The following is a 19,837-nucleotide window of genomic DNA, read 5'->3' as shown; positions in this document are numbered from 1 at the left end:
ACAGGTTCTTCACCCAGAGGGTGGTTGGGCACTGGAACAGACTCCCCTGGGAACTGGTCACAGCACCAAGCCTGACAGAGTTCAAGGAGCGTTTGGATGATACTCTCAAGCACATGGTGTGACTCTTGGGGATGGTCCTGTGCAGGGCTAAGAGTTGGACTTGATGATCCTTGTGGGTCCCTTGCAACTCAACTCAGCATATTGCATGACTGAGTATGAAACTCAATATTCTTCTGGGCACTTCAGTAAATCTCTTCCCCTTTTTTGTTAGTAATAGTGCATTTCCTGGGTATTTGTTGATTATTATAGTAATTTTGTCTTCCTAAACCCAATCAGTAAAAATTCCAGAGAAGATAAAGACACCAGTAGAGACAAGTTGGGTGATGTTAGATGCCTGTTCATTGAAAATGACACTTGAAAGGGACACTGACATAATTCCTTTCAAAATATATGTTCATGCTTTCTCCCTTTTCCCATATGCTTAAGGTTGAAAAACCCCCAAGCACTAAATGTCCTTGAGAAGACATCAGTTAGGAAAAGTCATTAGTGACTAACTTGCCTCCAGTTTACAGTGAAAATTCTTAGAGAATTATTTGCACATTGATTTTACATTTTTCTTATACATCAAATGTGTGTCTAAAGATTCAGAAAATCAAATAATTGGAAAGAAGAAGGTTCTAAATTTACTGGAACCTTGTACAAATCCTGTAATTTGGTGAAAGTCTTGTATAGTCTGATACTCAGTTCTCTTGCCTTTTTGGTATTTTGAGGGGGTTTTTGTTAACTACTGAGGAGTGTTCTTAGGTTTGGTATTTTTCCTTTTTAGACAATCCTTACTTCTCCTCTTGATAAGAGGTCACAACTAGTTGCCACTCTGGTAATTTTTTTGGGTAATTTTTGTATTTCTATTCTGAAAAAGTATAGCAGAGAAGGAGTTCAGTTTGTCAAAAGAACATCTATGAAGACCTTTTCCTGAAAGTTGATCTAGCTAGTGCTTAAAAAACCCCCACAAAAACATACAAATCATTAGAACTGATAAGATTACCGTAGAATATATTTTTGATCTCCTAAATCAGAAAACAGGAAAACAAAATTATTCAGTATTATTTAAACACTGATGAGATACTTCTCTATGTGAGCTGCAGCTCCATTTTTTGTCACATAACAAGTGTATTTTCGCTCTCCCTGATCAAATAAGTGCCATTTAATCCATCCTTTCTATGAAAATTGATTCTCCAAGTGCCAGGTGTGTAGGAAGCTACACAGCTGTTGATTCAAATAAATTCATTAAGATTCAGTTATCATATGCCACCCAGCATACTGCTGAGTCTACAGAAACAGAATTCTATATACAAAGCTCTGTATGGTAAGTGTGATACAGACAGAGAGAGGGAGGCATCCAATGTGGATTTGTCATCTGGAAATTAAGCAATTAGATGACTTCAACTCTCCGTTTGATCAGTCCCATGTGATGTGTGTTCCCTGTTCCATGGGCATAGCTCTGCCATCTCCACTGTTGGGATAGGGTTACCCGCAGCCCTGCCAACCTCATCTTATTGAAATGTTATTAATATTGTCGGGTTCCTATATCTTTGATTTCTGGAATCTGAGAGAAATGTGAAAGTTGAAAGTTCAATTCGAAGTTGCCTGTGCCTTGTTTAGTTATGCTGGCTACAAAAACGTCTAAAGGTGTGAGATGATACCCTGAGCCTGACTGATGAAAGCTGCACATGCCTGTGCTTAATGAGTTCTGGTGCCAGGGATGACACAGGTGCTAAGAGAACAAGTGGAAATTAGGCCAGTCTTATGTAGATGGCAGAAAGTCCAAGTCCAAAGGAAGTAGAGCATCTCCAATTGCTCCAATATTAACTATAATGTTACAGATAGGCTACTAAATGGTTCTCAAACATCAGATACTGACTTTAGTGGTTCAGTTGCCCTTATAAGTTAACTTACGGAATAGTTATGTGGCTGAAGATGCTGTATTAAAGGAAAAGCATTAAAATTGAAGAACAGGATACTTGCTGGTCATCTTTTCTTGCCAGTGTTTACAGTCATTAGAGTTGTTCCTGTCCTCAGTTGATTGCTTTCTTGCATCAGGTTGGTTCTATCCTGTAAGGTGCTGCAGCCTGTTGACTTTGGCTGGCTATCAGATGCTTACCAAGCTGCTCTATCACTTTTCCTCCTCAGTAGAACACGGAGAGGAAACACAATGGAGAAGCTCATGGGTTGCGACAAGGATAGGGAGATCACTTGTCAGTTACCATTGAGTAGAACAGGCTCAACATAGGGAAATGAATTTAATATATTGCCAATTAATAAGATGGTAAGATAACGAGAAATAAGAAGAAAACTAAAAAGATCTTCACCCCACCCTTCCCTTCTTTCCAGGCTCAGCTTCACTCCTAACTCTTCTACCTCTTCCCACTCAAGTGCCAAAGGGGAATGGGGATTCCTGTCAGTTCCTAACACTTTGTCTCTGCTGCTCCTTCTTAAACTGTTTCCCTGTCCTGGCATGGGGGTCCTCCATGGGAGACAGTCTTCATGAACTTCTCTAACATGGGACCTTCCCACAGGCTGCAATTCTTCAGGAACAGCTCCAACTTGGATCCTTGCCATAAAGTATAGTCTTACAGGAACAGACTACTCCAGTGTGGCTCCCCCATGGGGTCACAGGTCCTGCCAGAAAACCTGCACTGTGTGAGATCTTCTCCATAGGCTGAAGTTCCCACCAGGAGCCTGCTCCAGTGTGGACACACTGTAGCCTGCAGCTTCATTCAGGAGATGTCCATCTGCTCTGGCGGCGGGTCCTTCACAGACTGCAGTATGAATATCTGCTCCTACTGTGGGCTGCAGGGCAACAGCGCGGTCTTTGGCGTGGGCTTCAGCATGGGTTTTGGCATGGGCTTCAGTGTAGGTTTTGGGGAACTCTCTTCTCCAGCACCTGGAACATCTCCCTCCTTCTACACTGACCTTGTTGTCTGGAGGGCTGTTTCTCTCACATTTTCTCACTGCTCTGTTGCAGCTGCTGTGCAGCATTCTTTGCCCTTTCTTAAATATGTTGTCACAGAGATGCCGCCAGCATTGCCCGTGAACTTCTCTTTGGCCAGCACCAAGTCCCTTGCGGAGCCAACTTGTGCTACTGTTCCTCACTGACACGGGAGGAGGTCCTGGTATCTTCTCAGAGAAGCCACCCCTGCAGCCCCCCACTCCTGCCAAAACCTTGCCACATAAACCCAATACAGGTGCACACAAATACAGTGAACCAATAGGACTACTTAGATGTTTAAAGTTTGGTCCTAATTTTATGCGATCAATACCACAGTTCTCAGTCCCTTGCAGCTTGCGCATCTTAAAAAAAACATTTCTAGTTCTTGTCTCTGGTAGTGTTCCATACCAGACACCCTCTTTACAATGCTTCTTTCCTTGCAAAGGAACAAGTTAATGAGGAAGAGGATTATTGCAGTGTGCAATTCTGTCCTCACACTGCCCTCTTGCAACAAGTACCACCATTTACTGTTATGCAGCATGTACCCATTTCCCTGGTTTCAGAGCTCTCCCTCAGAAGTGTTGAGGTTAGGAAAGACTGATATTTGGAAAAAAAAGAAATATTGAGCCAAAATGTTGATAATGTACCTAATCATAACCAGTTTCTGCAGTAGATAACACCTAGTAGACTCCTGTAGTATTAGCTGTCTAAGCCAAAAAAAGAACACTTTCAAGATGAAATGTTTGGGAATTTCTCAACCTCAAACTTTGTTTCCCTCTCCATTTCTCCCAGGCTACAGTTCTATAATGTTTAAGGTACAATCTTGGATTATTAGTGAGTGACTTCCTGTGAAATGTAAATAATAGAAGGAAGTTGTTGGAACTTCTAAAGAGTGTAGATCCCAAGTGTGTGTTTAAGCATATTGAGATTTGGAGCTGTTAGTAGTTACTTCTAAACTACAGGTGGAGGTTTTTGCAAGTCATGAACAATTGGTTTTGAGTTAATTGTGAACACAATATAAAAGAACGCTGCATGTCTTCTGGTTTTGATCATTGCAGGCTTTGAAAATGAAATTTTGATGACTCTTTGCCCATGAATTTTTTCTTTCAGATGGAGCAAACCTGTGATGATATAGATGAAATGTTCAGCAATTTACTTGGGGAGATGGACCTGCTGACCCAGGTAAATAATTCTTTTTTTTTTCATCAAAATTAATAAAATAGCTAGTATGTGTTGGAGAAAATAAGTAATTTTTTGTGTATTTTTCATATACTTCCACTCTAAATAAATAAAAATATATTATTTTGAACAACCTTCAACTAGATTTCTTTGCTTGACAGTTAAAGCAAGTGACATGAAGAATAAGGTAGTATCAGTAAAGGGTGGGTTGTTAAAGAGAGCTAACTACTTATGAAAGATGTTTTCTCAAAAAAACCCCTAGTCACCAATTTAAATTCCTCTGGACTTGGTCCAAAGAAATTGAAAGATTCTGTCAGAACAGGAAGAGTCTGAGTTTGAATTTTCAAGTATGAGTGCCTGAATTTTCAAGTATGAATGCTTTGCATGCATGGGTAAATGGGATGCAGCCTGAGTGTCAAATATGAACTTCAGAAATGAAAGCAACATTTTGAATATGTGCATAAAAGTAATTTTTATATATGGTAAAATACTAAGTTACAGGTATGGCAGAGTTCAAGAAATTACAGAGATGATGCAAGTGTAGAATATGCTTTTGAGAGGAAAGTATAAAAGAGTATGAGCCTTTTTCTAAAGCTCTAGTCATGAAATACTTCCTGCAAAACCTAATGGAAAGACAATTTTTATTCCTACGGAAAAAACCTACAACAACAATAATATTGTTGTATTTTAATAAATGCATGCTCAAAACCACAGAAGTTGTGTCTGCGTGAATTTGTTTACAGCCTCTGTTATGAGGGAGTGTTTCTCCTTGGTGAATCCCATTGCTTGACAAATCAAATCCCAATGATTCTGAGCCTCAGGATAGAAATTGTGTTTAAACTGTGTGAAAGCCGAGATTTCACATGATGTTCTTAGCTATCAAATCACAAAACTTTGTCCCTTGAAGGGCTCTTTATAACAGTGCATATTTTATATCTATATATTTTTATAGATAAAAAGAGGAGGGGGTTATTGTAATTTTGTGTTACTATTATGCCTTGAAAATTAACAAAAGACTGCTTATGATAAATTTTACCTCCTCAGCCTGGGACAGCACCATTACGAGTGCAGGTGATGTGGACAGAGAGAGCTTCTTGTCTGTGCTCACTGGTGCACTACCTGGTGGGATGGAGTCTTCCTAAGATGGAGACTGACGCCTTCTCTCCAAAGTTCTGGCATCAGCACTTACATCAACATTGTATGGGAGAAGGAGACAGGCATGTCTGAAAGCCTGAAGGCTTCCAGTTTAACAGCCTTGGATCTATTAATTCCTTTAGACTTTAACTTCCAAAACAAGCCTGTAGATAGTTTTTCACACTTTTTCACCAGTCTCTCTCTTCCTAAACTATATGTAAATGATAGAAGCACACAGAGATACCTTTACCTTGCATAACAAGGCTGAAAAAGAAACGCAAATTCAGATAAGGGCTTTTCTGCCACGGACTAGGAATTCTCTGTTTAACTGTGCACATATACAATTTACATTGTAACAGCATGTTTTTTCATTTGTTGTATTTGATTTGGATTTTTTTTTAAAACAGCAGGAGAAAGCAACAGCTGGGTTATATATATATTAGTAGATAAAACACTGTGGAGAGAAAATGGCACTGTAGCTCGAACATGTATATAACTAAACTCTTTCCACACCCTCCTTCAAACAGCTAAATAAAGCTAAAAATCAGTCCACTCTCTGGGTTAGAACCATTCCCATTCTTTGCTGTTCCCCACACCAAGCCCAAGTGTTGCCTGACAAGAGTTGCTGTTGTCATGGATCAACATTTGATTGAAAAGCATGCAAAACCCTTGACATGACTCTGAGACAGTGCTTGAACCCTTTTCTTGGCTCTATTTAGTTTACTGGTTTGGACATAACCCCAGAAACCACTGTGTGTCATTTGGTTCCTTAAAGAAGAATTGATTTCATTAAATAAATTAGGGTAATTGATTTAAAAGTGTTAATATCTGTAGTAGTAATGTTTTTTTCTTCTACTTTATCAGAGTTTAGGAGTGGAGACTGTACCACCTCCATCCCCCAAAGTATCCAACAATGAATTTAGCTTTACAGTTGGTTTTAAAGATTTAAATGGTAAGTACCTGAATGGACAGTTTCATGCCTTTTATGTTTACTTAAAATACCTCACAGCAACAAATGAGAAGAAAATCTTTACATACTGTTGATAAAAAAAAAATCCCAAACCAGTCAAAAGAATCCTATTTTGCTGGACAGGGGGGTATATTTGTGTGTCTCAATTTAGGATACTTCAAAGGAGTCATTTTTTGGGGGCATTAGTCAGTCTAAATAGGAATCAGACTGTTAAAAATGTCTGGGTTTAAAGGAAAACGAAACTGATAAGTATCCCAAATAACTTCTTAGTATGCAGCCTTTTTAATGTAAAGGTTTAACTTGATAGAAGACAAAGTTCCTCAGTGTGATGTCAGAGCTCAGTGGAAGTATCAGCTTCCAACTGCTCCACTTTACATTGCTTACCTTCATTTTCGTTTGTGCTGCTACTTTTGCATGGACAGCTGCGTGTTGATGCTGTAAGACAAACCAAATGAGGGGATTTATCTGAGTTCAAAAAAAGAACCTATAATTTTGTATGTGCCGTTTTGATTTTTTTCCCTTCTTTTTTAACTGAAGGCTGGTTGATTGCATTTGCCTGAGTTGGTGTTAACCAGTGGTTTTGTCCCAGGATCAGTTAGGCTTCCTAGTGACTCCCAGCAGAGTGGGTAGAGCTATGTAAATACAGAGGATCATAAGACATCTTTTCCACTGAAGAGGAAAACTTAGTAAATACTGTATTAACATGTAAAACAGAGTAAACTGAGATGGTCTAATGACATATTCACACTTAGTCTGATGAGTGTTCTCTTCTTTATTGAAGTATATTAGTGTTTTGAGTATCTAGTTCAGTGTTCTTCATCCCTTTCCAAAATCTCACTTAAAAGTTTTCCTAATGTGTGATATACTTATTTTTTTAACTACACTCTTTAAAGAAATTTAACCACTGAATCTGTTTGATCTTAAAAAACTCTTCTCTTCTAGAAAGCTAAATCATCCTTAGAAGGATTTTATTCCACAGTATCTCTTATACCATTGCTAGTTCAAACAACCACAAAAGAAATGACGTAGTAAGTTCCAGTACAGGATTTTATCTTGTACTCTGTCAGAGTAGAAAACAGAAAGAAATACTGTAACTTTTTCTGTCTGGTTTATAAGATGTTTTTAAAACAGCTGGTCTTGTTTGTTATTTGTATAAAGGATCACCAAACCCTATGAGTGACATACCACCCACATGGTATGTCACACATGTTGGCCTCACAATTACTGATGTGCTACAAATGATACCATGGAATTTCTTGTGTCTTAGAGCTTTTTGATTCTGCTTCATGCTAATTTTAGAGTTGTGAAATAGTAGTAATATGTGGAGATATTCTTGAACTGGGCCTCAATTACAGTTTGTTGTGTGCTATACCAAAATTTGCTAAGTATTTACGTGTGCACTTAAGTGAGTAGCCTAATGGGAGCTAATGGAATTTTTTGCATCTGTATCACTAAACATGTACCCAGTAACCTTGCTGAATCAGGACCATGTTTGTAACATCAAAAGGGCCTGAGACTGTATCACTGAAACTGAAGCTTCCTGTCTGGTTTAGTTTATATTCACAGAGTTCCTTGTATTCTGAACTTCAGTATGACCAGATTAATGGATATTCCGAAAGCACATTTGGTTCCTGAACCCATGTAAAATGTTGTTTCCCTTCCCATAACCTGTGCCTTCTGCAACTTAATCTCCACTGAACAGGCAACACTGTTTTGCATTGCACTCACTCTGACACATTCTCTGTTCTTCTTTTCAGAATCCTTAAATGCCCTAGAGGACAAAGACCTGGATGCTTTAATGGCTGATCTTGTCGCAGACATAAATGAAGTTGAACAGAGAACTTTACAAGCCCAGAAAACTTCTTACAACCAGCAAAGTACCGTCGCTCAGCCTTCAACAGGCTTGGATGGTGACATTTATTCTAAATCAAGTCTCTATGTTACTATTACTGGGGAGTCTGGGAATGACTTGCCCCCTCCACCTCCAGACCCTGATCTAGACCTTCCACCTCCACCACCGCCTCCTCCTCCAGAGCCACTTACCCAGGTAAGTCTGCATGGAACCTTATTCTAAGCATTCACTTGTTCTTGTAATTTTGCAAGTGGTATTTGGCATTAAAAAACCTGTGGATATCCCAGGTAGATATGTCTTGAGAAGGCTCTGCAATGATAAAACATGATGAACTGCAGAATGAGATTTTTGTTGGCTGTGGACTCAGCAATTTCTGCCTGTTCCTTCATCTGTTGCCCATTCCTTCACCTTTCTAACCATTGTTCTGATAGCCCAATACAGGCATAAAACATTGCACATGGTTTATTTTAGCAGAAAACTTATCACTGAATTTTTAAGAAGGACTGGTCAGTTAATGTCTTCTTATAGAGAACTTGGCTTTGGCATCAGTGCAAAATGTGGCTAAAGATCCCTCCACTTTATGAAGATGTCACTTTGCTTGTTCAGTGCAGTCTGTGCTACTGGTACTTACGGGAGAATTCTGTGGATGTTTCCCAGATCCATCCCTGGCCTAAGTGATTTCTTACAACAGGAAAAGCTGTTCAGTTATGTGAACCAGGAGACCAGATACAATGCTGAGGACAAGAAGTACCTCTCCTAACACAGAATTGCTCTGCTCTTCTTGGTCTTGTCTTTGAAAGGAAGTAATGAAGATCACATGCAATAGGGTACAAATGCTCTTTACTTAAGAGGTGTCAAAGTTATCAGCAGGTAACTATTCATAAACAATTGGCTTACCTGTATCTAAGTTTTCAGAGTTATCACAACCTCCTCCCTGTTTGTGTTACTGCAGAGCTTTTTTAACAACTGAAGTCAAGTGTGATATTTCTGGTAGAAGCTTTAGAAGTTAATTTCTGTGATGTGAAGTTATGAAGAGGTAGATAATGTAAGAATTCTGCTCTGTCACAGCCCTGTGAGGAGAGTAGGAGCATGAGAAGAGTGATGCAGCCCAAAAAAACATGAAATCTTTAAAGATTTAAAAATATCTCAGTATTTCTGTGTACAATAATTATGATGGAGACAAGATGTTTGCATTTAGAAAATATTTTAGGGAATGTGAAAAGTGCTCTGTCAGCCCATGTACAACTGTACCAGTCAGTTTTGCTTAAAACTGTGGTCAATTCATTACTGTTTAGAAGTCCACACAGACTGAATATGAATCACCTCAACATCACTGCTGCCTCTCTGTTTGCCATCATACATCAGACATTCAGCGTAAGGAACAGAAAATTGAGTAGGAAGAGGACCTTTCTGATTATAAAAAACTGGTTCATTGGATAAATCTTCATTTAATGCATAGGACCTTTCAGTGCTGTTTGAAGACTGAAAGTCATTAACATGTGGGATGAACTCCGCCATTTTTTTGCATGTCAAAGATAATTGTTAACTTCCTGTCTTAAAAGAATATCAACATTTGCAAAAACAGCAGTTAGACAGCTTCATAAGCTGAAGTCTTTTATTTAACTAGTCTAATTGATATAGAAGAGATGCTATCAAGATAAGCTCTATCTGTTGTCCTACAAACATGTCGGCGTCTTGATTTAAACTCGTGATCTTCAAGGAAGTGCCAAACTTCTAAATAATCTAGTTTAGAAGCTGACAGGTATGGTCTGGAAGGGTAGCTGGTTAGGTGGGCTGAGACTGGCCAAAATGCCAGACTCCAGGGTGAGCAGTCAATGGTTTGCTGGCTGGTGGCAAGTGGGATCAACACCAAGGTTTGTATTCTTTAACATTTTCATCTGTCACCTGAGTGATGACATAACCCCACTGCCCCCGCAGAATGTACTGAAGATGCGTTTAGTTAAGGGCACTGATAGACAAGATGAATGGCAGATACTCAGTGTGAGGGAACCTTGAAAACATGGACTAAGCCAACAAAACTCTCAGAAACCCAGCAAGGTACAAGGCCCTGCACCTGGGGTATAATAACCCCATATAGCTATACAGTTTAGGAGACAACAGGCTGAGCAGCAACCCTAGTGAAGAGGAGATGGTGTTCTGGTGGATACCACAGTAAATAAGAACCTTGAGTGCAAGGTCATCTCTGAATAGAAGACTGGCATCTGTTGGGAGGAATATGGCCAGCAAACTAAGTGACCTGTTACTCCCTTCTCTTGGCACTGACAGGCCCACACCTGGAATACTGCACTCCTCTCTAGATGTGGAGATACTGGAGAGTGTCTAGCAGAGGGCTAATGGGATGGCCAGGGGCATGGAGTGGTCAGGGGCCAGCAGGGACAGGGTGAGGGAGCTGGCCTTGTTTAATCTACAGAGGAGGCTGGGGAGTGATCTAAGAACATCCTAAAAATAGCTGAAGGGTAGATACAAACTGGTGGAGCCAAATTCTTCCATGATAATGTTAGGAACAGCTACATGTTGTAGTTTTGTTGTCTCAGACAGGACATTAGGAAAACCTTTTCCATTTCAGATGGTGGTGTAGCACTGGTGACCCAGAGGAATCACGGATTGTCTTTCTTTCGAGGATTTCCAAACTTTGCCAAGAAAAATCATGGCTGAGCTGATTTAGTGTTGGTGACCATCCTGCTTTGGGCAGGGAGACAAACTCTGGACCTTCAGACCTCTCTTCCAAACAGTGTTTTTATGATGCTGTGATCTAAAGCTCACTGAAATTAACTGCAGTTATTTCCCATGAATGTTGTACTGAGCTATTAGCTGTCTGCTAGCTGGCATCTTTTGTTACCTGAGGGTCAAGCAAAACTTCAGAGAAGAGCATGTACTCGCTAAACACAACTGGAATGCTATATGAAAAAATGCAGCTGAAACTAACTTCTCCCTCAGTTAAAGTCTTCCTCTGAAACAGTGGTGAGTTAAATCTCTAGTGGTATTGTCTGATCTCTTTCCAGACATGGGGAGAGAGCAGAGAAGAATGGGAACAGGTGGTAGAAGCATTTCTAGAGAATATGTCTGCAGTAGATGATTTCCTCATTAGGACACTGGTTCAGTAAGATCCTAAAAACTCTACTTCTCTTAAAGCCATTGAGAAGTGAGTTTTCTTCCAAGCAGCTGCTTCCACGTGCCCTTTCATTCAGGCTAGGTCTTTCTTCACCTCCTCTTTTGTATCATCTGTATGTACAGAAATGTAGAAGAGTCCAGTTTTCAGGAAGGAACAGGTCATGTAAGAGCTGTGTGACAGGCAACAAAAGGAAGCACTGGACTTGTAAGTCAAAGCATTGGCTGGAAGATATTAGCTCAAGGAAAGCTGAGAATTCCCTGTATCTATGAAGTTTCCCACGACAAGCCGTATGTTCTGGATGTAAATAACTAGAAACAACTCCTTTCAAGTAAACATAAATTGCTGGTATTACTTAACAAGAAATATGCCAAGTATCTTATATCTTTTCAGGAAGAACAAGAGGCACAGGCTAAAGCTGACAAGATTAAACTTGCATTGGAGAAACTGAAGGAAGCCAAAGTTAAAAAGGTGAGCCTTAAAATAGTAAATGCTACCATAAGAGCTACCAGCTAAGTATCTGTTATCACTATTCTTAGTAATAAAGTTTACTGAAATGACTAGACTTTTTCATGTTTTATCTGTAAAGATACTCTGTGTAGCTGTCTTGCCATCTACCTGAGGGTCTTATTTTAAAGACAACTTGAAAAACTCTGCCTTTTTTTTTTTTTTAATGCTGACTTTAGAGAAAGTCGAGTGTACATTAAAATGTTTCTTACTTATGCTGTGCTGGTTCCAGAAGTATTAAATTTTTGTTCTACAGTGGATGTGGATTTAGCTAATCCTTATTAAATTAATGAGGGTCTTCTTGCTCAGTCTTTTCACAGCAGTGTAGTAATATACAAGAATAACAGAAATTTTTTTAGACCACCAAATCAGAAAATTTCCAGCCAGTGTCTGCACAGCACTGCAGCGTGTTATGTAATTATTCTTACTCATCCTAAACTAGTGTTCTAGCTGAATTCAACAGAAGATGCAGGTGTTCAGTAAATGTGAAAAATGGATGTGAATTAAAAACAGTCATGACCTTTCAGTCTTGTTCAACAGAAGATGGGAAGTGCCAAAGATGGGAAGTGCAGGCTCTGATGAGCCTGCAGGGCTTCCAAGGAAAATTGAAGCTTCCAATAAATTTGCGATTGTTCAGGGTTGAGATGATTCCTGCAGGAATACTAAAGAGCCATCTGGATAGAGACCTGGACAACAGGCTCTAGGTGGCCCTGCTTGACCAGAGGATTGGGCTGGATGAGCTGCAGAGGTGCCTTCCTATCTCAGCTGTTCTGTGATTCTGTGAAGATGGAAGCTGCTGATGATTCTGAACAGTCAGCTATAATCAGACAAAAATACCCTTTTTTCCCTAGACATGTTAGATTATGCATGTACAACATTTCTTTTCCTCTGTAATCCGCACTATGCACTAATCTGCCTGGTTGCTTATTTTAGAGAATTATTAGAAAGTCTGGAATCAAAGCAAGTTCATGGTTTTTGTTACATTTGTTTTTGCTTTTCAGAGGTAGTGTAGATTTGCTCTTGGAGGTCATCACTCTGCTTCTATCTGGCCTTTGACAAAGATTTTCTCTACAGAACCAAAGTTTCTTATGCATATATTTTAAAATAAGGAAATGTTTAAACAAGAGTATATGGAAGAGTCCTCCCAACTTACCAGTTTGGTTCCAGTTTCCATGTACAGACCCTGTAGTGAATTATTTTACTGTTTTCAATACTAATGCAGCATTTTAAGTACTTTGCTTATAACGTATTTCCAGTTTTTTATCACATGTTTATGTACTTCAGCATTTTCTTGTGTTGTTCCCCTAAAAAAAGTACACGCTGTTTCTTGTTTAACAAATACTTCACCATATGAATAAACAATAAGTGTCTTAGGTTAATTTGGTCAATATGAGTAACTCATCTGTTTGCTTATTGATGGCTGTTGGACTACTGCCTGTCGTAGTACAATCCAATTTCAGGTTACTCTGTTGGCATGGCAAGATTCTTCCATTCTTTTTCTCACTTAAAACTAAACTTCACACATTTCTAGCTTTCATTAAGGATGTTCAGATCTTTTGTACTTGGTTTCTCTATCAAGCATTTTAGTTAATTGCTCATAGTAGATTTAGAGAAAGGATAAACTGCTTTTTCTCCCTAGCAATTTCACCTTTCCTGGTCTTGCATAGGACAAGGTTCAATTTTCTTTTTTGAGGAAAGGTCTTTATTTTGGTGGCAATATAATGTGAAATGTTCAAGCCGTTTTATTCCCTCAGCTTGCTGAGAGACAGGGTGCCTTTGAATCAGTAATAACCTTCAGCCTTAATCTTTCTTATCTGGGTTAGCAGATTCAGACTAGCTTTTTTCTTGCTTCTGAATTTAACTGACTCTTCTGCGACTCTGTACTCAGCTCGTTATCAAGGTGCACATGTACGATAACAGCACAAAGTCACTGATGGTGGATGAACGTCAGGTGACACGGGATGTTCTGGACAACCTCTTTGAGAAAACCCACTGCGACTGCAACGTCGACTGGTGTCTGTATGAAATGTACCCAGAGCTGCAGATTGGTGAGTGGTTTAGTGACATAGCACATAGCAAATAGATATAGTGCATACTGTGCTGTTCGTAATCTTGGAAGTACAATGACATTTCTCTTGCTTGTGTGTCCCCTGGAACTGGAACATCACAGATACTTAAGCTGAGGGATGCTGCAGGAATATATTGAGCTGTTCTTGCTGTAGAAGTGAGTCCATTCAGCTGTGCTGTGAACTGCAGAATGCTCCTTGCCCATCACCATTGCCATTATTTTATTTTACACAAAATGAAGGGATCAGGTGAATTTCAAGGTGATGGCAGACCCAAAGACACCAGTACTAAACAATACTCTTTGAAGAGAGAATGCAGTACTGGAGGCTGTTACATACTGACCAAACAAATGTCTTTAAAAAAGTCTCCACAAGAAGCATTTCAGTAATTTCTAACACTTTTCATTAGTGATAGTCATTTTGTTAAGCATAGCAGTGAACAGAATATTACTCTCTGAAAGGGCTTCAGCTCTTCTGAGGGTAAGTTACAGTTTAGGAAGTAACTGGCGTGGCCTCCAGATCCCCAGGAAGCAGCTGTGCAAAACTTACATATTGTTTGGTGCAACACAATGAGTCTTGTTTGAAAAAGAAGTCGAGGTTTGATTAAGATCAGAGTATTCTCTAATTGTGAATTATTTCAGAATCATTTTATTGTCCTGACTGCAAAGGTATTGACATCAAAAGAAAAAGGAAAATTGCCAAACTTTTTTTCAGGTTTTCTAGGTCAAAATGGGAAAAGGTCGAACAGCCTTTAACATTCTCAGTTTATGGTCTTCCAGCAGGGATGTGAAAACTAAAAACTAGAGTCAAATATCAGTATTTCCCTTAAAAGAGCCCCAGCTGTAATCATTCAGCTAAACTAAAAAAAGATTTAAAGTTAGCTGGAAAAAGCCTGACTGGTCATGAGAAAGGAGACACTCACCTGCTTCTGAGAGTGCCACAGATATTTGTAGCCAAGCTGTTCTTGCTACTTGATTAAGGTAATGATGCTGCATTGTTTTGTAGCTGCTTATCTTAACTAAGGAAAGACTGGAAATGTCATTTGACCCTAGAAATCTCCTAAAAGTCACTGAATAATTTTGGTTTTCCTGTCTTAGAAAGTTGCCCCCCTTTTGTGTAGTATGACTTGGACAAACATGTCCGAGTGTTAAGATGACAGCACATAAAACAAACTGTTTTCTGAATCTCCATAGTCATTAAAAAGAATGAACTTGTGTTTCTTCATAATCTGTATAGACATTTTCGATTTCCCATCATGCAATTAAAACTGGAGGTATCAGGGAGATTATATCTACAGACACTGGGTTTAATGGTTAGATTTTTTTTTGTAAGTAAAAATTACTTGTGTTACTTTAGTCCCAGATAATGCTGGGTGCTTTGGGTTAGAGTACTGCTGTAGTAAGGAATTACTCTCATAATGAATAAAAACTATTTTAAAAGCCAGGACAGAAGAAAAGTACCAAAGGAAATAAACCCATAGCTGGTTCAGGAAAAAGGAAAAATCTATGAAGTGCTGATACAGAGATCTATTACCAGGTCCGAATCTGCTGGGAACGGATTTGCAGAAGGGAATTTCAATATGAGTGGAATGGTACATATTCTTTCTTCTGCTTCCAGTGCACAGCAACATGTGGTTAATATTGTGCAAAGTCAAAACTATGTGAACTATTCTTTATTCTTGTCAGTATACTTCTAGGCTGCTCTAGATAGCTTTATTACTATCAGCATGAAGACAGGTTTTTCTGCACTTCATCTTTCTGCCTCCTTTCCATGTTAGTATTCAAGAGAATAAAATTGCGTTCACTTGAAGAAGCAAATCTGAGCAGCAAATATTTCATACTGATCTGAAGGTCCAGACTAGTTTTATATCACAGGATCCTTGACAGGGTATGTTATATACACTGTTATTTTGAAAGACTGTCATTGCAAATAAAAGAAACTATGGGTTTAGATTAATTATATGTTAAATATCACAAATAATCTCAATAATGAGATAGTGATATAACACTGGGCTGTGCATACCAGCATGTATTTGACAATAAAGACTATTGCCTTAAATAGGCCCCCAGATTTGACTTCTTTTTTTTTTTTTGGTAACAATAATCATTAAAAAGAATCTCCTAAGGATAGTAAAATCACACCTTTTATACAAGAAAATCCTGGTACAGGAAGGGAACAAACAAAAGTATATGTGACAAAACTTTGTATTACAATCTGAGAATTATTTTACAGCTGTCCTGGACTATAAAGTATTATTTACTCTTCAAACTATTACCTGGGTTTTATATAGTTCTTTTTATTTCCAATGCATTGCAGAAGTAAGAGTGGCTAAATGAAGTGTTGTGTTGTTTGTGTTGTTAAAAGTTTCCATTTACTTGTGAACTGGTCCTGAAGCTAATCCCATTCTATGAATTTAATTAATTCACAAAATTTAGTTTGGATGAGTCATACTGAACCTTTGACCAAAGTAACAAGAAGTGTTAAAGAAAGCCTACAAAAATGTATGGTCCATTATCTCCTCTTACAGTAGGCCAATGTAGGCCATTGGAAGACGTGATCATCAGACCACTGCAATGAGAGTACAGCTGTTCCAGGGAACTGCCAAAATCATGCTGAAAATTGGATCTGGGTGAATTCCCTATGCCATTAGTGAATTTGCAGAAGAGTGTGGGCTGGGTCCTTCCAAGTGACCTGTCAAATTATGCTCAATTCCTTTTCCTTTTAAAGGAGGTTTATCTTACTCTTCAGTTACTTGATATAAGTGAAACTGCAGAAGAAGAGACTAGGGTTATCTAACCTCAGCATACCCTGTGGCTTTCTTGGGTGGAGGAACAGGGTTGGGAGCAGATCAGGAAGGGACAGAGCTGACACTGGGTCTCCCACATCCTTGGTAAGGTTTTTAACTACAGGGTTGCTGGGTGAACCAGTGTATCTTCACATCAGCTCTCAATCTGTCTTCCTGTTTGCTCTGTTTTGCTATTCGTGTGTTTAAATACAGTTGCTTGAAACCAAACATTTTATTTTCAGTGCATAGAATTCTTCCTGCCAACTAAAGGCAATTTCGAATTTGTTCCAGTAAGTAAAAAGACAAGGAAACAAATTCTTATATTTGTTTCAATTCATTCACCAAAGTGAATATATACCTCCCTGATCATATTGCAAACCTTAAAAAAAACCAAAAGGGAACAACAACAGAGAGCCATTGAAAGACATGGGTGTAACCATCTACTCCTGATGGGTCACTGCTTCCATCCTTTGTGGTCTTCAAGCAACAGCACAGAGATGCAGGAGGAATCCAGGAGCATGCTGCAACTATAAAAGACATCTTCTGTAACTGCTTTGCCCTTCTGTGTGACATGATTTCATGTGGTTTTGATCCCATCTTCGCAGTGGAAAAGAGTGCTGGACTGTCAGATCTGAGTGAACATCAGAAAATTATTACATTCTTACACAGGAATTTCTGCAGCCTCAGGAGGGGGAAGAGAGTGAATGTCTTACATTGCCTCTTTTGTCTCTCCAGAAAGGTTTTTTGAAGACCATGAAAATGTTGTTAAAGTGTTATCAGACTGGACTCGAGACACTGAGAATAAGATTCTGTTTTTGGAAAAAAAGGAAAAATATGCTTTATTTAAAAATCCCCAGGTAAGCTAACACAGCATTTGGTAAGAGTCTAAACTTACGTCATTTAGTCTGCATGCTGCCTTTGCTTTAACAATTTGCTTTCAGCTCTGTCAGGTCAGTATTAGAGAAAGCAAGAGTTGTATTTTCAATGGAAAAAAAAACCCAGAATGTTGAATGCAGGAATTTGAAAATTATTGTTCTCTATTTTTTTTTCTGATACTATTTTAGAGTCCTGTCTATAGTGGTAAAAGCTGAAGCGTGTAGTTTGCCTGCAGTGCAAGCTCTTGCTTAGGCACAGCTCCTAGGACTGGGGTGAGATGGCACCACTGTAAAAACCTGGCCTTTGTCACTATTACAGCTTCTTCACTGTTTCTACTGGTGAAAATCAGCATTTCCTTGAAGGTCCGATTGTTGCCAGGTGCATGTGAAATTTCATAAATAGTATGCTGAGTACTACAGAGAATTTATCTGGATTTCATTGGTACTGGGGAGAAGCATTGGGTGAACAGTAACTTGAGTCTAACTATGTAAAGAGAGGGTCTGCACACTGAATTGCATCAAAGGTGTGTACAGAAATCATTTACTTATGGTGCTCTGTGTTCAAAACCATATTTATAAACACACTACGTACATACAAATGTACAGTTGTTGGATTCTGGGGCACAAGATCTTTTTCCCTTGTCACTGGTCTGTTAGCTCACTGAGCATCTGGTTTGTTCCTGAGAGCAGCAAGAGAAAAATAAGCAATTTAAGCATTGCCAAAAAAAAAAAAAAAGAAAAAAAAAAGAGTAAAATATGTAATTTGGCAGCTAGCTGCTCATTAGGAAGTTGTTTTTTTATAGAATGAGCCAATGTTTCAAATAAAACCTTTGGAGAGGAAGTTTCCTTCATTGACATAAGTATCTGTGATCAGGCAAAGAAAACTTATCCTGCAGTGTGCGTGGATTGATGTTGATTTTTAATATGAAGTAACAAAGCCAAGTTTAACTCTGTTCTGCCAGCTTGACTGGATATGGACCTGTCTGCAGTCATTGAGCTTTAGTCCCTCTTCTGATAAGCTCTAAAATGAACAGTCTAAGGAAACTGGATAGTTGCAGCTATCATACTGTTGAAATATTTTGCCAGTAATATATTCTAACCATCTCTCAGGCTTAGTAATTCAAATGTTGTGAGACAGGTAGAATAGGACAGTCATATCATCAAATTGTCTTTGTGGCAGGAAATAATCAGTATTGCACAGACACAGAGCTCATGCTAGATAATAAAACACAGTAAAATAAATTACCTGGAGTGAGTCCCTGGAAAGGTAAACCAAGTGGAAATGCTGAGCCAAGTGGGGGCAGGGGTAGGGCCTATGATGACCTACCTAACTACATGTGGGAATTGTGGTGTAACCAATGGAAAACCGAAATCTAGTGGTCTGATACTGTATTCTGTGTGTTTTCAGCCTCCTCCTAGCTCAGCCAAGGATGCCTTGTAAACACATTTTGGGAGTACAGAAATTGCCAAATGCTTTTTTGACAGTGGTGTCAATGCAGCAACAGTTGAATTCCTTGTTGGCTGCATTTAGTGCTCATTCTGGTGGAGGTTGTTTGTGGAGATCTCACAGTTTTGTAACTTGCAGACATTTTTCTGGAAAAAAAAGAGACAAATTCCAAAGATGGCCAGGTGCCTACAATTTATTCTTAGGCAAATAAGTGACACAAAGTTTTCAAAAATCTTACTTTAATGATGTTCAGATGCCTTCTCAAAACAAGTGGACTCTGGTCTGTGACCTGTGCTAGTGTTCATTTTTTCTTTCTGTGGCGTAGTTGTAGAGCTGGTATAGAGTAAACAACAATTAATTAAATGCATTTCATTTTCTAAGAGGGAACTGAGGTTCTGAAATGCAGATTTATTCTCTGTGTCTGTGCTAGCAACATGCTGCTCAGCTAGTGCCAGCGGCTTTTTTTTGAAGGTTGTCATTATTGCCATGCAATACTCTCTAGTATTTTCTGCAGCTCTGTTTCTAAAATACTTTTTAAAGTGTTTGCAATACATTGTAGAAAAAACTTCTGCAAAATCCTCAGGTGTGCACCTCATCCACGCCAGGCACGCATTTGCCCTTTCTCACTGTGATACAATTTACCCAGCAGGGAACTTGCAGTAAAAGACTGTTCCATGAATGGTGTCAATGACTCATCCACAGAGAAGGAGCATCACAAGTCTGTGACTAAAGAGTGAAACAAAAATACCGGCACGTGGGCAAATAAAGAAAGTGTTTATAACAAGGGAAAGGTGATGCTTTGTCATGTGGTTGAGTGATGCTGTGCTTTTCTCTTGAAAGAAAAGGTTGTCAGGTCTAAACACCTTCTTACAAAAGCTCAGAAAGTAATTCTCAGCTAAAACA

General features: G+C 39.0%; 1 protein-coding gene across 1 annotated transcript in view; it reads left to right on the top strand.

Moving 5' to 3' along the window:
* Positions 1-19,837, top strand: part of APBB1IP (amyloid beta precursor protein binding family B member 1 interacting protein) — a 61,673-nt gene that overhangs the window by 10,743 nt on the left and 31,093 nt on the right. Inside the window, exons 2-7 of the mRNA XM_071560090.1 lie at positions 4,100-4,171; positions 6,167-6,254; positions 8,030-8,319; positions 11,648-11,725; positions 13,650-13,809; positions 17,348-17,469. Coding sequence (XP_071416191.1) covers positions 4,100-4,171; positions 6,167-6,254; positions 8,030-8,319; positions 11,648-11,725; positions 13,650-13,809; positions 17,348-17,469 — 810 coding nt within the window. The remainder of the gene's footprint in view (positions 1-4,099; positions 4,172-6,166; positions 6,255-8,029; positions 8,320-11,647; positions 11,726-13,649; positions 13,810-17,347; positions 17,470-19,837) is intronic.

Source organism: Pithys albifrons, chromosome 7 (genome assembly GCF_047495875.1).
Source record: "Pithys albifrons albifrons isolate INPA30051 chromosome 7, PitAlb_v1, whole genome shotgun sequence".
NCBI classification, from domain to species: Eukaryota; Metazoa; Chordata; class Aves; order Passeriformes; family Thamnophilidae; genus Pithys; species Pithys albifrons.
This window is presented reverse-complemented; position numbering and strand designations above follow the sequence as displayed.